Source organism: Lygodium microphyllum, chromosome 9 (genome assembly GCF_053477565.2).
Source record: "Lygodium microphyllum isolate KBCC chromosome 9, Lygodium_microphyllum_v1.1.10, whole genome shotgun sequence".
NCBI classification, from domain to species: Eukaryota; Viridiplantae; Streptophyta; class Polypodiopsida; order Schizaeales; family Lygodiaceae; genus Lygodium; species Lygodium microphyllum.
In genome coordinates this window covers 116,644,645-116,661,266 of record NC_141143.1, presented here as the reverse complement: position 1 = coordinate 116,661,266, position 16,622 = coordinate 116,644,645, and the positions used below count along the sequence as shown (strand labels likewise).

General features: G+C 40.7%; 1 protein-coding gene across 1 annotated transcript in view; it reads left to right on the top strand.

Moving 5' to 3' along the window:
• LOC148031465 (ubiquitin carboxyl-terminal hydrolase 7-like) overlaps positions 1 to 12,907 on the top strand; it is a 71,587-nt gene extending 58,680 nt beyond the window's left edge. Inside the window, exons 15-18 of the mRNA XM_087685005.1 lie at positions 11,746 to 11,779; positions 11,907 to 12,029; positions 12,124 to 12,198; positions 12,286 to 12,907. Of these exons, the coding sequence (XP_087541131.1) occupies positions 11,746 to 11,779; positions 11,907 to 12,029; positions 12,124 to 12,198; positions 12,286 to 12,344 (291 nt within the window). The 3' untranslated portion in view covers positions 12,345 to 12,907. The remainder of the gene's footprint in view (positions 1 to 11,745; positions 11,780 to 11,906; positions 12,030 to 12,123; positions 12,199 to 12,285) is intronic.
• Positions 12,908 to 16,622: the final 3,715 nt, after the last annotated feature.

Here is a 16,622-nt window from a genome sequence, read left to right as displayed (position 1 = left end):
ATAAGGGAGGAGAATTTGTTTCTCATGAGCTTGTTAGGTTTTGTGTAGATTGTGGTATCCATGAGGAGTTTGCAAACACAAACACACCTCAAGAAGATGGCATATTGGAGCAAAAGAACTGAAGTATAATTAAGATAGCTTGCAGCATGATGGAGCATAGATAGACGCTTGAGTGTCTTTGGGTCGAGGTTGTGGCTACTACAATCCACATGCTTAATCGATCCTCCACTTCGGTCTTTGTCGGTATGACACCTTATGAGGTTTATTTTGGGTCTAAGCTTGATGTTTCTTATTTCAGGGTTTTTGGGTGTGACGCCTATGTGTTGGGAATAAAGGGCCCTCATGTGTTTTATATGTGCTTAGGTGTGAATACACCTTAGCACACGTACTTTTATATATATATCTATCTAAAAACCTAAAGAGGTACACTCATCATTGTACCCACAAGTCGTGCTCACTCACTCTGTACTCTGTACTCTGCACTCTCTCTCTGCTGTTGTGTGTAAGCACTATGTGTCTCGATCCTCACACCAGGGAGCTCAACACTACGTCCATATCCTGAAGACACTGCGTGATAAATTTGAAGTGTCTTCTCAAAGACAAGTGTTTGTGGGCTATAGCTCGTTGTCCTAAGGTTATTGATTTTATGACCTCGTTAAGCAAGAAGTCTATATGAGTCAAGATGTTCGGTTCGTGGAGGTTTTAGCCTCAAAGGGGGGTGAGGAGCACCTTGTGCTTGGAGATCCATGAGATAGTTGGACGTCAACAACTGTACCTTTGGAGCTCGGCTTCGTGGAGATGCTTCCTCTTCGGATGAGGATATTTCTTTCCCATCGGCTTCCTTGATTGAGGCACTGCTAGTGGATGTTTCAGAGACTTTGGTAGATGGTACGCACAGAGGAGAGATCCGGTCACCTCCTCATTAGGCATGAGACATACTCCGTGATTTGGGGATTGAGGGAGTCCTTGAGTAGTGGCAGTTATAAGATGGTTTGTGGTGGTCTTGGATGAACTAGACATATGCTATTGAGCTTGTTTGTACGAACTATTGTTTGATGACTTGTGCCATAAAGAAACAGAATAGGGAGCCCACCTTCGTGCAAGAGGCTTTGCAGTCAGATCCTTGAAAAAAGGTTATGGAGCAAGAGTTGGATGCTTTTGAGCGGAATGGTAGTTGGGATCTTGTGCCTTGGCGCTTTTATAAGAAGGTGATTGGTGTAAAATGGGTCTTCGAGACCAAATATCACAGTGATGGTACTTTGGATAAGCACAAGGCACGACTTGTTGCAAAGGGCTTCACACAATAGTTAGGGGTGGATTTCCATAACACCTTTGCACCTATAGCTTGGATTGCTACCGTTAGAGCTGTTTTGGCCTTAGCGAGCCATAGGAGATGGCCGATCTATCAGCTTGATGTGAAGTGTGTCTTTCTCAATGGTGATTTGGAGGAGGAGATCTATGTTGAGTAGTCTCATGTTTTTTTTTCATTAGATGGATAGGTGTACCGGTTGAAGAAGGCCCTTTACGGCTTCAAACAGGTTTCATGTGCTTGGAACAAGAAGATAGACTTGTCTCTCCAAGGGAAGTTGGGATATCGACGTTCCCCTTTCGATCCCCAGTTGCATGTCCACACCTTAGTTGGAGGGCATGCGTTGTTTGTGCTTTATGTGAATGATCTTATTTTGACAGGTGACCATGCCTAGAAGGTCAAGGAGACTAAGGGGGCAGGGCACTACACGAGGTGTTCGAGATGACAGATATGGGCCTTCTTAATTTCTTTTAGGCCATAAAATTTATCAAACATTTTTCTCTCTCAATAGCAGTATGTGTAGGAGCTTTTGGCCATGTTTGAGATGGAGGGATGTAAGTGTTGGGAATAAAGGGCTATCGTGCCTTTTATATGTGCACGGGTGTGAACACATCCTTAGCACATTGTATTTTCATACATATATCTATCTAAAACCTAAAGTGGTACACTTGTCCTTGTACCGAAAAACGTGTTCACTCTCTACTCTGCTTACTTGCACTCTCGCTGTCTCTCTCTCAGAGCGTAAGGTCTGTCTACCTCTATCTCTGTGCCTCATCGACTTCAACAAACTGGTATCAGAGCGGTGGTTACAAGGTTCGCGTTTCCAAGGAGTGTTAGGTCGCAGGACTAACAGAAGTCCAATCGACAAGTGAAGTGAGCAGGTTGAGTAGAAGACCAACGGCGCCAGCAAGTAGTCGAGCAATAAGCGACGTCTGCAGGGAAGTCGAGCAAGACCGGCGGGCAACAGTCGACTGCACGGGCAGTAGTGTGACGGGCTGCGAGAGCGTGGACCAAAACGGCTGCAACTGACGGGCGATAGTAGGCAGTAGTCAACGCTCGATGCCAACGGGCAAGCGGGCAAGGCTGATGGGGCGTGCAACGCGTGACAGAGCCAGCGGGCGAGCGCGCGATGGGGAGGCCTGATGGGTCAATGGACCCGTCATTCAAACCGTATCTTTTTCTCAAACTCCTTCCTCTAACCGGGGCTCGCATGTGCAAGCACAAAACATCAAGTTTGTGCAATTTTGGCCCAGAAAGTTGGGGCTTTGCTAGACTGAGCACTGTTCGTGGAAAATTGAGGCATTTGCGTCGGAATTGCAGACATTGTGCGCATTTGAATTGGGGATTTCGCCAAAATTGTTGAAATTTTGCTCATTTGAGTGAAATTTCTCAACATTTAGCCCAAAAATTTGGGGTTTTTTCCCGATTTGGGAAATTTGATGCAAGACAAGCAAATTTGTCTCAGAAATTGCAGGAATTTGTGACATTTTGTTCCTGACATTCGGGGCTTTTCATTTACATGTACAAATTGGGCTGAAATTAACCCAATTTCTCGACATTGAGGCACATTGGACCCCATGCAATTTGGGGCTTTTGCAATTTGGGCAAAATTTGTGTAGCATTTGGTCATTTTATGTACATGCGAGTTGAATTCCGCGCAATTTGGACATCAACACTTGGTGAAATTTGGGGGTTTTGCTGAAATTGCTTTATTTTGGCAAAATTGGACAGTCCTATGCATGACAGAGGAAATGCAGATGTGTGTTTGAGGCTTTTGAGCACAAAATTTTGGGGCTTTTGACCGTTCGTGTCAAATTTTAGGCCCGTGGGTACACGTACAACAGAAATTGCAGCTGAAATTTTGGGATTTCTCATGTAATGTGATGCACATGCCCTTTGGAACAGCTGTAATCAGTTGGATAATGCTGTAGCACTTGGTTTGGTGCTTCTGAAAACTGAATTACAGATCTAAAATCTGTACTTCTGCGTGGTCATTTATTGCTGATTGGTACTTGTCTGTACCTTGGTCACTTGGGTGACAATTTGGGCCTGCATTTACTGGTTTTTTGGTCACTTTTGAGCTGAAAACCATGGCTGGCAGCAATGACAGCAGTAATTTGATACATATAAAGAAGCTTGAAGGCGCACATAATTTTGCAGTGTGGCAAAAACTGTGCTACAATATCTTGTTACAAAAGAAACAGGCCAAGCCGATCAAAACTAAAGGTGCAAAGCTTGTGGACATGGATCAGGATGACTGGGATGAGTTGAATGAGCTTGTACGCTCAACCATAGAGCTATCGATTTTTGATGCCTTGCTCTTCAACATTGAAGGTTGGATTCTGCATATGCTATTTGGACTAGACTGGAAGAACTGTATGCACAGAAGAGCGCTGCAAGTAAAGTGTATTGGCTGAAAAAGCTTATGGATTTGCGTATGAAAGAAGGTACAGCAATGCCTACTCACTTGAGTGAGTTTAACTCCATTTTCAGCGAGCTGGTTGCCTTGAAGTTCATGATTGATGAGGAATTTAAGGCTACTTTCTTGCTTTGCACTCTACCAGAGAGTTGGGATACATTCAGGACTTCCATGAGCAATTCTAATGTGATTCTTTTGTATGCTGATGTCGAGTATGCTCTACTTATGGAAGAAATGAATCGGCAGAACAATGCATCCAACAAGTCTTTCAGTGCTTTGCATACTAGGGGCAGATCACAGCAAAAGGGCAAATATGATGGCAAGGGACGCAGTAAATCACGTGGCAAAGATGTTGAATGCCATCATTGTGGCAAGAAGGGTCACTTTAAACATGACTGCTACAAATGGAAGAAAGAGATAGGAAAAGGCAATAAGACAGATGATTGTAAGGAAGAGAAGAATGACAGTCAGCCTAAGAAAAGCAATGTAAAAATTGAAGAGGTGAATGTAGTTACTCATGACAGTGACAGTGGCAGTGATGTACTCTTTGTCTCTTCACATTTTGGTACACATGCTCTACTTGCAGATACAGATGATGACATGCATACCTAGATTCTTGATTCAGGTGCCTCCTTTCATGTCACCCCTCATCGTGAGTGGTTTTTCGTATATACAGGGGGTCGACATGGTGTTGTCCATCTTGGGGACAACTATACATGTGAGATTGCAGGTATTGACAGTGTGCAGTTACAGTTTCAGCATGGCTCTGTCTTTACACTTCAACATGTACTGCATGTACCTCAGCTCAAGAAGAGCTTGATCAGCACAGGGCAGCTAGATGATGATGGTTTTTATACCACCTTTGGTGATGGAAAATGGAAGATCTTTAAGTGATCTAGGGTTATTGCCAAAGGTTGCAAGAGTGATACATTGTATTCACTTCATGTATCTAGTGTGCATGACCATGTTGTTGCCGTGACCCAGCAGCCAAGTGTTTCTTTGTGGCATGGCCGGTTGGGACACATGAGTCAAACATGAATGAAAGTGCTTTCTCGTTTGGGTTACTTGCCTTGTCTTCGTTATGCTTATTTTGAGCACTGTGATCATTGTATTTATGGCAAACATGCACAGAATTCTCACAAAAAGTCTCTTTCTTTGAAATCTTCTCCTCTAGAGTTAGTACATTCAGATGTATGTCAAATGCCAGGATTATCTTTAGGGGAAAAGAAATATTTTGTCACCTTTGTCGATGATGCTACACAGAAAGTATGGGTTTATTCTATTCGTAGCAAGGATGAAGTGCTTGACAAGTTTAAAAAATTCTTGGCATTGGTTGAAAATCAGACAGATAAGACACTTAAGTGTCTTTGCTCTGACAATGGTGGGGAATATGTGTCCAAAGCCTTTCAGGTATTTTGTGACAGCAAAGGGATAAAGAGGGAGCTCACTGCCCCTCATAATCCACCCCAAAATGGAGTTGCCGAGCGTATGAATCGGACCATACAGGATAAGGTCTGTACGATGTTGTCTTATGCTGCATTACCCCATGGTTTTTGGGCAGAGGCTGTTATGACAGCCGTTCACTTGATTAATCGATCACCAAACAGGTCTTTTGGGGGGGGGGGGGGGGGAGTTCTCCAAGAAGCGTGGTCAGGCAAGCCACCTTCATATGCTCATCTGAAAGTGTTTGCCTGCGAGGCTTTTGTGCACATTCGTAAAGAAAAACACAGCAAACTTGAGCCAGAGACAGCAAAATGTGCCCGCTGTACAGCAGCAAATACCTGCTGTTAATGAGCCTGTAAATGCAGGAAATGATGCTGGAAATGATCAGCCAGCTATTGCCCATGAAAATGAGCCATTACATGTGCAAGAACAGCTTGGACAGCAAGCTGTTAATGCTGATTTGTAGGCTGAAATGCCAGGACAGCATGCTGAAAATGGAAATTTGCAGGAACAGCCAGCAAACAATGACCGTTGGGTTAGAAGATCGTCTAGGGCTACTAGACAACCTGACAGATTTGTTCCTGGTGCAATTAATGTGGCCGAGTATGTCATGTTAACAGACTGTGATGAACCGTCTTGCTTCAAGGAAGCAATGGACAAACAGGATAACAAGAAATGGTATAAAGCCATGCTGTCAGAAATGGAATCTCTTGACAAAAATGGCACTTGGGACTTGGTGTAGTTGCCTAAAGGACAGAAAACCCTTCCATGCAAATGGGTTTACAAAATGAAGGTCACTTCTGGTTCCTCACCAAAGTACAAAGCAAGATTGGTTGCAAAGGGGTACAAGCAGGAGCATGGAATTGATTTTGATGAGATTTTCTCTCCTGCAGTCAAGATGACTACATTGAGAACCATTTTGGGCTTGGTTGCAGTTGAGGATATGAAGCTCATACAGATGGATGTAAAGAATGCAATTTTACATTGTGATTTGCATAAAAACATATATATGTAGCAGCCTGAAGTGTTTGTTGAACAAGGGAAAGAACAAATGGTCTGTAAACTCAAAAGGAGTTTGTATGGGCTGAAACAAGCACCAAGAGAATGGTATCATAAGTTTGATACATTCATGCAGTCCCAAGGCTTTCATAGAAGTCAAGTGGATCACTGCTTGTACACCAAGAAGGCAGCATATGACAGCTTGATTATCTTGGTTTTGTATGTTGATGACATGCTGATTGTTGGCAGGGATACTCATGCCTTGGATTCATTGAAGCAAAGTCTTCATGGCAGCTTTGACATGAAGGATCTGGGTGATGCAAATCACATTCTTGGCATGCGAATACTCAGAGATAGATCTAAAGGTTTACTCTATCTATCTTAGCAAGAGTATATCTCCAAAGTTTTGCAGTGTTTCAATATGGAAGGGGGGAAAACAATTTGGGTTCCATTGCCTCCATATGTGAAACTCAGTGCAGAGGACAGTCCTACATCTGATGATGAGAAGGTTGAAATGGCCAAGATACCATATGCTTTAGCTGTTGGCAGTTTGATGTATGCTATCGTTGCTACACGTCCTGATATTGCTTTTGTAGTGGGAGTGGTTAGCAGATACATGGCAACCCTTGGCAAGAAGCATTGGGATGCAGTGAAAGGTATAATGAGATACCTCAAAGGCACAAATGAGTTGTGCATCTGCTTTGGAAAGCAAAAGGTATCTGTTGTTGGCTTTACGGATGCAGACTATGCCGGTCATGCGGACTGCAGGAAGTCCACTTTTGGGTATGTGTTTACTTTCACAAGAGGAGCAGTCTCTTGGATCTCCAGGCTTCAAAAGTGTGTTGCATTGTCTACTACAGAGGTGGAGTATGTAGTTGCCACTGAGGCATGCAAGGAGGCTTTATGGCTTTCACATTTGGTGGGAGAGCTTGGCATCACAGAGTTACCTGTTCTCCATTGTGATAGTCAGAGTGCTATCATGCTATCACGGAATCGTGTCTTTCATGCAAAGACAAAGCACATACATGTGACATATCACTTCATTAGAGATGTACTTGATAGCAAGAGCATTGAGCTTGTCAAAGTGCATATAGATGATAATCCTGCAGACCTTCTCATGAAGGGTCTTCTAGCAGAGTGGTTTGCTCATTGTCGACAGATGATGGGAGTTGGATAGATATATTTATTTCAGCTTTGTACATACTTAGACTTAGCTGATTCTTTTCTCCTCTTAAGGCACATTGCCTTTAGGTGGGAGGTTGTTGGGAATAAAGGGCCATCGTGTCTTTTATATGTGCACAGGTGTGAACGCACCCTTAGCACATTGTACTTTCATACATATATCTATCTAAAACCTAAAGTGGTACACTCGTCCTTGTATCCAAAAACATGTTCACTCTCTACTCTGCTTACTCGCACTCTCGCTGTCTCTCTCTTAGAGCGTAAGGTCTGTCTACCTCTATCTCTGTGTCTCATCGACTTCAACAGTAAGGCCATTTCTACTCTAATGGATCAGAATTGGAAGGCTATGGCCCATGCAGATTATCATCGAACCAATTAAGATTTAGTACCATTTTATTTAGGAGAAGATCCTAGATGAGACCATTGATGTAGTTTATTGCAAGATGGAGGATAATCTCGTAGATTTGTTCATGAAGGCACTTCCTTAGCTTTTTCTCAGCCACATCCCTGAGCCTTATGCTGTGTCCAAGATCTGAGAGGGGGTGTTAGAGATTTGTCATCCCTTGGACTAGCATTTCTCTGGTTACCATTGGTGCAATCAATTCTCTTGGAGGTACCCTTGAAGGGCATTATTCATTATTCCCATTAGTCAGTGGGCATTTTCAGCAGACATAGTGTACGAGCAATTTATCAGGGAAGTGATGATGCCACATGGCACACTTGGAGGACTGATCACTGATTATTTTATTAATTTGTACAGCAGTTGTCAAGTTTTTGACTAGGTCAGCCAGTTTTGCTAGTCTACCACATTATTATTTTTCATTATTTCCTCCTATTTAGGCTTGGTTGGTGGCTTGCCCTCTTCACTTGCTTTTTAGGTGCTGGTGGGAGAGAGACGGATCGAGGAGATACGTCTACAACCCTGTATATCTGCCCTCTTCATTTGAGCATTCATTGATTGCAGATTTTTGTGTTCTTTTGTCTCTTTTCTCTCTCCTTTTCTCGTGTTCACTTTTCTTTTAGCCTTGTCCATACGCTTCTGCATTTGCTGCACTTTGACACACACTTGAGGGGGGGGAAGGGGCATGCGTGGAGAGAGAGAGAGAGAGAGAGAGAGAGAGAGAGAGAGAGAGAGATGCATACCTTGGTGATTAGGGTGCAATTGTGCTTGGGGAGAGATCACGAGATACTTGGGATATCCCATTGGGGTGGTTGTGGTCCCTTGGGCATTTCTCAATTGGATGTGTTCATGCATTAATGAGAAGTTTATGTGTTGGAAATCTCAAGGCTGGCCTTTATATTTCTGCCCTAAAGCTACACAAATGGTGATGATAAGTACGATCTTCTGTTGATTGCCTTCTCTTTCTTGGGAATAGATGCCATTAGAAAAGTTGGTGCAACCCACCCATTTTATGCTATGGATAATACAAGGAAATTGTTTGGGTCAGCCATTGCCAACATTTTACTATGCCAAAGCCTTTGGATGGTGCTGTTGTGTTGGATGTCAAGATTGGTATTATCACTTTGTGGAGGGCCTTGTTATACTCTTTATGCTAGCAACAACATTCTTGGGTAGACATTGCTTTGGCTTTGATTGAGGAAATTGTGATCTCACATGGTCACACTAGGATGTAGGTATCTTATTGGCATGTCTTGAACTCCACTCAAGAAATAAAAATTGCCACTATTGTCTCTTCTTCCACACTTGATTGGTTCTTGGCAAGATATCCTACTACCTTGGCATCCCCCCGACTCTAGATTGGAGGCTAGCTCACTGAAGCTGAGATTCTGGTCACATCAAGGTTGGTTGACTGGCCTTATAAGCTCGTGGAACATTGTAAGTTTAAAAGGATGTCATGACAAGGTTTGAGGACTATAGGAGATGTCATTCATGGCCAATCTCGGGTCTATTGTTACATTCCTCTTTGCTTGTTTTTCAGCCTTCATCCCCATGGTTGGAGTAGGCTTTTGTGCACCTATATGATTTCCTAAAATGATCACCCAATTAGCTTTATCGTAAGGTGATTGAGGAAAGAGATGGGTGATTGAGAAAGTAAATAAAGTTTGGATTTCTTGGGATAGTAAAGCTAAGTGGTGTGACTAGTCACTTTAGTTGTGGAGGTCTAAGCTTTCCTACCATGGGAAAGTTTTTATATGGGGGTCTCCCATAGGGGATATGCTTCTTATTGGGGGTCTCCCCACATGGGATAAAGTTGTGCAATCGCAAGATCTCTAGTGATAGATGTGTCTTTCGTACTACATATGGTGAGACTCTTACTCATCTTTTTATTTCTCGCCCAGTTGCTAGACAAGTTTGGGGTTTCAGTTCTTGAGTATGAATGTCGATTACATGTCAATGTACAATCATCCATTGTTGGCGTTTGGGCAAGATGCTGTTCATGGCCGCTTTATACTTGGCACCTAGCTGTCTCTTTTGTAATCTATGTTGGATTAGTCTTTGGTACATTTGGTGGACACACATCCATTCGTGTTTGATTCATTCTCATGTGGGCCATGATAAGGAATGCTATTTTGGCAAGTTAGTTCAGGGTTTCTGTTGGTGTGATCCTTAGAGAGGTAGGGAGAGAGTTTGTGTACAGGTGTGTGTGCACCATGTGCATGTGTGTTCCTTGTTTCCTATATCCCTTACTAAATGGCGTAGTCAAGTGGGAGAACTGCATCACTGTTTTGTTGTGTTATACATGTAGTTTTATGTGGAGGTAGTTCATTGTGAATATTATCAGGTGGAATTTTACATTTTCACTCAATGATATCACATTAAAGGAGGCCTATGTAGGCATTTTTCTTTCAATTTAACAGTTTTGTGCTCTGAAATGCGATGTACTTGTTTATTTGTGAGCATTAAAAGAGGTGAGATGTATGTAGTTTTGCGTGGAGGTAATTGTTGTAAACATTATCAGGTGGAATTTTACATTTACACTCAATGATATCACATCAAAGGAGGCCTAGAGAGGCATTTTTCTTTTAATTGCACAAATTTGTGCTCCAATATGTGATGTACTTGTTTATTTGCGAGCACTTTGTGAGGTTTTTGCATCACTTGCATCCTTTCAACATCTAAGGGACTCTCCTTGACAGATGATTCCATCTATTGTTCATTAGGCCCTATGTATGCATGAGTCGAGACAGGCCATGGAAGAGCCTGATCAGATTGGACAGAAACATACATGGGTTTTGGTAGAGAGACCCTTTTATATAGATGAGTAGTGTGAAGTGTCCACCAAGATGGATAGAGTCTAGACAAATGCTTGGAGTGGATTGGGACTTTGAAATGAGGTTTGGCTCTGGTGGTATATTGCAGAGTTACAAGGCTTGGCTAGTAGCTGAGAGTTGTATGCAGCATGCATTGATAGAAGCTTAATCATGTAAGTGGAAGTTTGCACTAGCTTTGTTGTGATCCACTATCAAGGTGGGTCCCACTAGTCCTCTATAAACAACTCAATCACTTGACAATATTAACTGGGTTGGTCAAAATCAATGTTTCTGTTTCTATGGAGTTGTGACATGCATAATCTCTTTGCTTGAGTGATTTGCTGATCTCATAGAGCTACACCGGCTGCTCTCATGGGATGATATTATTTGAGATGTAAACAACTTTCCTACCTTTTTTGTTTTTAAACAAAAGGTCTTCGTTAGCTCTTAGGAGAGCTTAATGTATTTTTATCGTACCATACCTTAAAAAAATCATAAGGTGCCATTTAGTACTGTATTTAATCATACCGTATTGTATCATACTTTTCAATCCTGACAACCGTGCCTGTACATTGTGCAACTACTTAATCTCTGTTGTGCTGTGCAAACTGTTACGGAAGTACATACATGTGCTTGTGTTGGCATGTGTGGGTATGTGGACTTGCATACTCTGCCAAGGAAGTCACCCAAGTATTTTCCTGTCACTGTACCTTGGTCACTGGTTATTCTTAAATCTTTCTATGCAAAGTGTGCAAGAATATGCAAATGTGCCTGTTGTGCAGGTATGTGCATTTGTGGGCACACAGATATCCAATGGTTGTCCATAGATTAACTCTCTGAAGTTCATAGGATTCTCCCAAAAGATTATCCACCACAAACATTAGATCATCACTTTATATTCCCTATCAAAAGTAGAATATGCAGGAACATCACCTTTGTGAGATCATCGGATCATCTTGAACACAGGAGATGCTACAGTTTCTAGTATACAGAAATTTAGAGGTCTGGTAACTTCTTTCAAGCAGTTTTGTGGTGCTCCCATGTCCATCATGTCAAATCATTCCTTTTGCTGAAAGGAACATTTACCTTCACTCAAATATTTGGTTTTAATGATGTTATGCTATATTAGGATTTTTGAAAGCACTTAACTGAATACTATGTTTCACCATTGGTGTTACAGGAAACTGATGAAACCGGTGCTTCACAATCCACAGGTCTGCTGATATTCTTAAGTCCAGAGGATGAGAAATAAAATAGGATAAATTATGAGATGTCATGTAATGCACTATCTTCAAAGTATACAGCTTATTTTCAGTTTATCCTTGGTTTATTTTGACACAGCTAGTGGGCAATCACAATCTGAGGCAAAGTTGACAGGTTACTATGACTTGGTTGCTGTATTGACTCACAAGGGCCGCAGTGCAGACTCAGGGCATTATGTCGCTTGGGTTAAGCGAGAGGATGGTAAACTCAAAAGTTATCTCCTCGTATTTGTATCATTCAATTGATTAACACTTTTACATTTTTTCCTTCTTCTCTGGAACTGGATTGTTTTCAGGTAAGTGGATTGAATTTGATGATCATCAGCCCATAGCTCAACGAGAGGAGGATATTACCAGGCTTTCAGGGGGAGGTAAATTCATTGTCTTGTCTTGTCAAGCAGTTGAATCACCCAATTGCAGCCTTGTTGTTGAAAGAGTCTTCTTTTCATTCATTGTAGGTGACTGGCATATGGCATACATATTGCTTTACAAAGCCAGGACAGTAGAGTCTTCTTAGATACCTGGAAACCACATAGTTGGGTCGCCCTTGCTTTACATGACATGGTGCATTATTATCTCACCCAGAGGATAGCTCTTGCACATTTTTCTAATTATTTCTGACAAGTTTTCCGGCATTATAATGAGAAGCTGGACATGTTTGCTACCAAGGCCGCTGGATTTGAAAGGGGTACAACACTTTTGTGATTTCAAATCATGTATCAACGGACATTGTCGGGACTGTGCATTCAAGAGGAATAAGAGTTTCCATAGCAGATAGGTTTCTGAAGAAGAGCATTGACATGCTGTATGAATATTTTATGGATGTCAAACGACAGGTAAATTTTTTAGGAAAGCACACCCAAACAGGGGTCGAATAGAATACTTTCTAAACTGCCATAGTGAATATTCAACAGATCAATGTGTGGAGAAAGTGAAGGGTTGGGGGATATTTGCTCAATCAACATTGCAGAATGTATGTGGGGTCAATCGCCTCATAATACTTGCAGGCAACGAGTAACAGTTCGCCTATTGATTTTTGATGTACTTTCAGTCAGATCGGAAAATGATTTGAAAGTTGAATTTTGCCTGATTATTTTAAGGAATTTGGACAGTTGAAGCTTTTCTTCCTCCTTCCTTGTGTGCTTACTTCTGGACAAAGTATGACAGGTTTTGTAACTCTATCGTCTCTGTTGAATTTTTCAACTAGCAAAATATCAGTCATCATGTCTCTACACCCATGTGTCACTGTTTGTCTTGATGTCTGGAATGCCAAGAATATGATTTATGATTGGATACAAGATGGTGTAGGGCTAATTTGACACGACGTCTGTGGAGCAACCTGAAAGCATGTTTTATACCTCTTCTTTCATGCAAATGTCGGCAGGTGCTTGGTAGAGTATTGCTTAATCTTTAGGCATGGGCATGGCTTTTGAAAACTTTTGGGCGAGGGGCTCTTGGCTCACTAAACTTCACATTAATTGCTTTGGCTAGGTGCTTCTGAAACTTCAAAAAACTTAAGGAGATAAGTGTTCTGGCACACACATCTGGAAAACACCACCCGGCTACTTGGGTCTAGTTAGACCTTTTGGATGAAGGTGTAGTATTTTGGAGGAGCTCAGTATGGTGGCAAGAATTAAGCTAGTTATATTAGTTAGTCATGCTTAAATTGGCGAACGTTTGTAAATAGTGTTGGGAAAAACCCTAGACTTTGGGATGGTGTGACATTTTGAAGGAGTTGAGCATGGTGGCAAGAATTGAACTAGTCATATTAATCAATCATAGAAAATTAGTGAGCCTTTTTGAATAGTGGCGGGAAGGCCTTAGCACTGCTTGTGCAATCTCCAAGAATAGAAACCATATATTTCACAAACTATGTTGCACATGGTGCTTTGGAGTATGCTGCTTTTGTGTTTTATCAAGGTTCTACATTTGCTTGAGTTGCTAGTAGCATGTGCTTGTGTGTGTTTTGATCGATTGTTCTTTTGGGTTATTTTTTGTTTTACTAATGTGTTCTCCTATGTTGTCTATTGTAGACAAGCTAGTGTTTCTAGTTCAAAATTAAGAGTTTAAAATCCATAGATGTAAAGATTTGAGTACACATTAAAGAAAAAGCTATTTTGTTAATAAGATATACAACGTAAAATATAGGTGATTGTAATTAAAATAGATGATCTAGACTCCTAGTCAAAACCATTAAACTAACATACAATACCTCAGTTGAAATTTAATAAACAAATCCATGAATTCTATATATTGGAGTTGGTCTATACCAAGAAAGTAGAAGCATGGTCTCCCTTGTGAGTCTCATGCGATGCTCTAGACTTAAACTTTGTTGAGCATGACCGGGCCATTATCAAATTCTACTTGAACTTTGATGTCAAGGTGTAATAGTCAAGGTGAATTTGGTAAATTACCCTCCATATGTTTGGGATGAATTGTTGCATGGTTTTGAAATTTCCCAAAATAGTGACTAGGAACTTGTTTGACTTTAATCTTGTGTGTGTATCTAATTTAGGAACCAAGCGTCTAGTTCCTTAATCTTTGGTTGTATCTCATCAATGATATTCTTTGGTACTTATCCAAGGAAAGGCATAAGAAGCATGTGAAAAGCATTAGGAGCCTTCTAGTGAATAGGTTCATCTTATAAGTCACCTTGCATACAAAGGGTATTGCATACATGGATGTTGATAGTATGGATCTAGCATTTGCTAAAGTGAATAGTTTATTGAGACACTAAAGCAAAGACATAAAGCAAGTAATTGTTATTGTAGAGATTTAGAGTTTATGATGAGTGATTGGGTATTGTCATGTTTTAAGAAGGCCCAATTAAAGGACCTTCCTAAACTTTGTATGAGGTACGAGAGGCTTGCAATGGGACCATCAAACTATTCTTTGAAAGTCTAGAGGGCAAGAATCCCTATTCAACAATGCCAAATGACAACATAGGCAATACATTTAGCAATTAAATATTAATCGAATCTCATGATTACTAAATATTTTATCAATTTAGAATTGTTCATAAGATGTGAATAGTCATATAGTCTCGATCTTGAATTTTAAGGCATATGAGGGCTACTGATAAAAACAATGAATGGAAGCTTAATCAAACTATTATTTGAAAGCAAGAAACCTTATTGAACAATGCTAGATGACAACATAGGCAATATATTTAGCAACTAAATATTAACAAAAACTCGTGGTTACTAAATGCATCAAATTGAACAAATATTTAATCAATTTTGAATCATTTATAAGGTGTGATTATCCATACAATCTTGATCTTGAATTTTAAGGCGTACGAGGGCCATGAATATAAACAATGAATGGAAGCTCGCCCCTAGTTCTCATTCTTGCCATCAAAGAGAGGGAAAGTCGTCTTTTGGGATGTCCAAAGTGCCTAGAGGTCCAAACTAAGAGATTGCTTTGCATATGATAGAACCAAATTAAGTGAATTAATTATGCTAGTGCTTGAAAGTGAGTTGATATTGAAGTTCTTGCATTTGTGGATGGCCTCATAATATAGGATTCAAGAGTTAATACTATGTATGTGATCATACCTTGGTGTTGAGGTTATTGACTTAATCTATAGTGGACTTCCTTACACCTTGTATTTGCTAGTATCCCAATCTTAGATATATTTTGGACAACCATTAGAGATTATCTCATCATTTGCTAACAATATATGTAGCTTTACTCATATAGTACATCATTTAGCCATTGACCCCTCTTATCACAATACCTCTTACTTGTTGATATCAAGACCAATATTTGTGTAGTCTTGCATTAATATGACCCTCATCTCAATTGCCTACTTGCCATAACTTGAGGGGTTGATCAGATGCACCCTTATTTGCATGCGTGATGCCTACAATTTAAGTTCATGGTTGTGAGATTGCTCTAAACTTTTGAGAATCAAAAGGGCTAGGAAGGGTTGTAAGAATGCAACAAATCCTTTGTCTTCAACTTCTTATCTACTCCTTTTATATCTACATTGCATGAGGTAAACATGGCCAGATAACGAGAGTGAAACATGGTGTTAGAATAAAGGGAGGGTATTGTGAAAAGAGATAAAGGAGATGAAGGTAAACTACTACTTGAAAAAAAAAAGAGTGAAGTTTAATATAAACTACCAAATGGGAAACTGTAAACGCCCCGAACAACGTAGTATGCTTAACAATTATGATATTTGCTTGTTTTCGAGATTTAATATAAAAGAGAATGAACACTTAAAGCTGAAAATGAAAATTACTCACAAAATTACAGCCATGAAAATGTAAAAGTAATGAAGACAAGATTGAGGGTTGAAGATGGGCAACCCCCCCCCCCCCCGAAGGAATGTATTTCTGCTCAACCCAAGTCCCTTAGGGAAGAGCTCAGTTACAATCAACCTGAGAGTGAGAAGAAGTAATTCTCACTCTCACAAGATCATGCAAAGATGTACAAACACACATGCATTATCTATTATGCAATGATAAGAACTGATTTCTTTACAGTATGAGAAAAGAAAAAGGAGAATTCAGCCTTTCTCCATCGTTGATCAGCAGTACATGGATAGAGTTTGCTTCTTGTAGTTAAAATGGAAGAAAGAGCTCAAGAAGGAGGTGCTGTAATGAATTTACAGGCTTGCTGTCTTGTAAAACAATAGTGATAGAAGAGGGAATATGGAGGAATTTGATAATGGAGAAGTGGGGGATGATGATGGGATGGATGGGGCTAGTTTCTGGCTATCTGTGGGTGCTGTACATGAGTTTGCAGCAAAGAAAAATGATGATCAATGAAGAAAAACGAGCTCTTA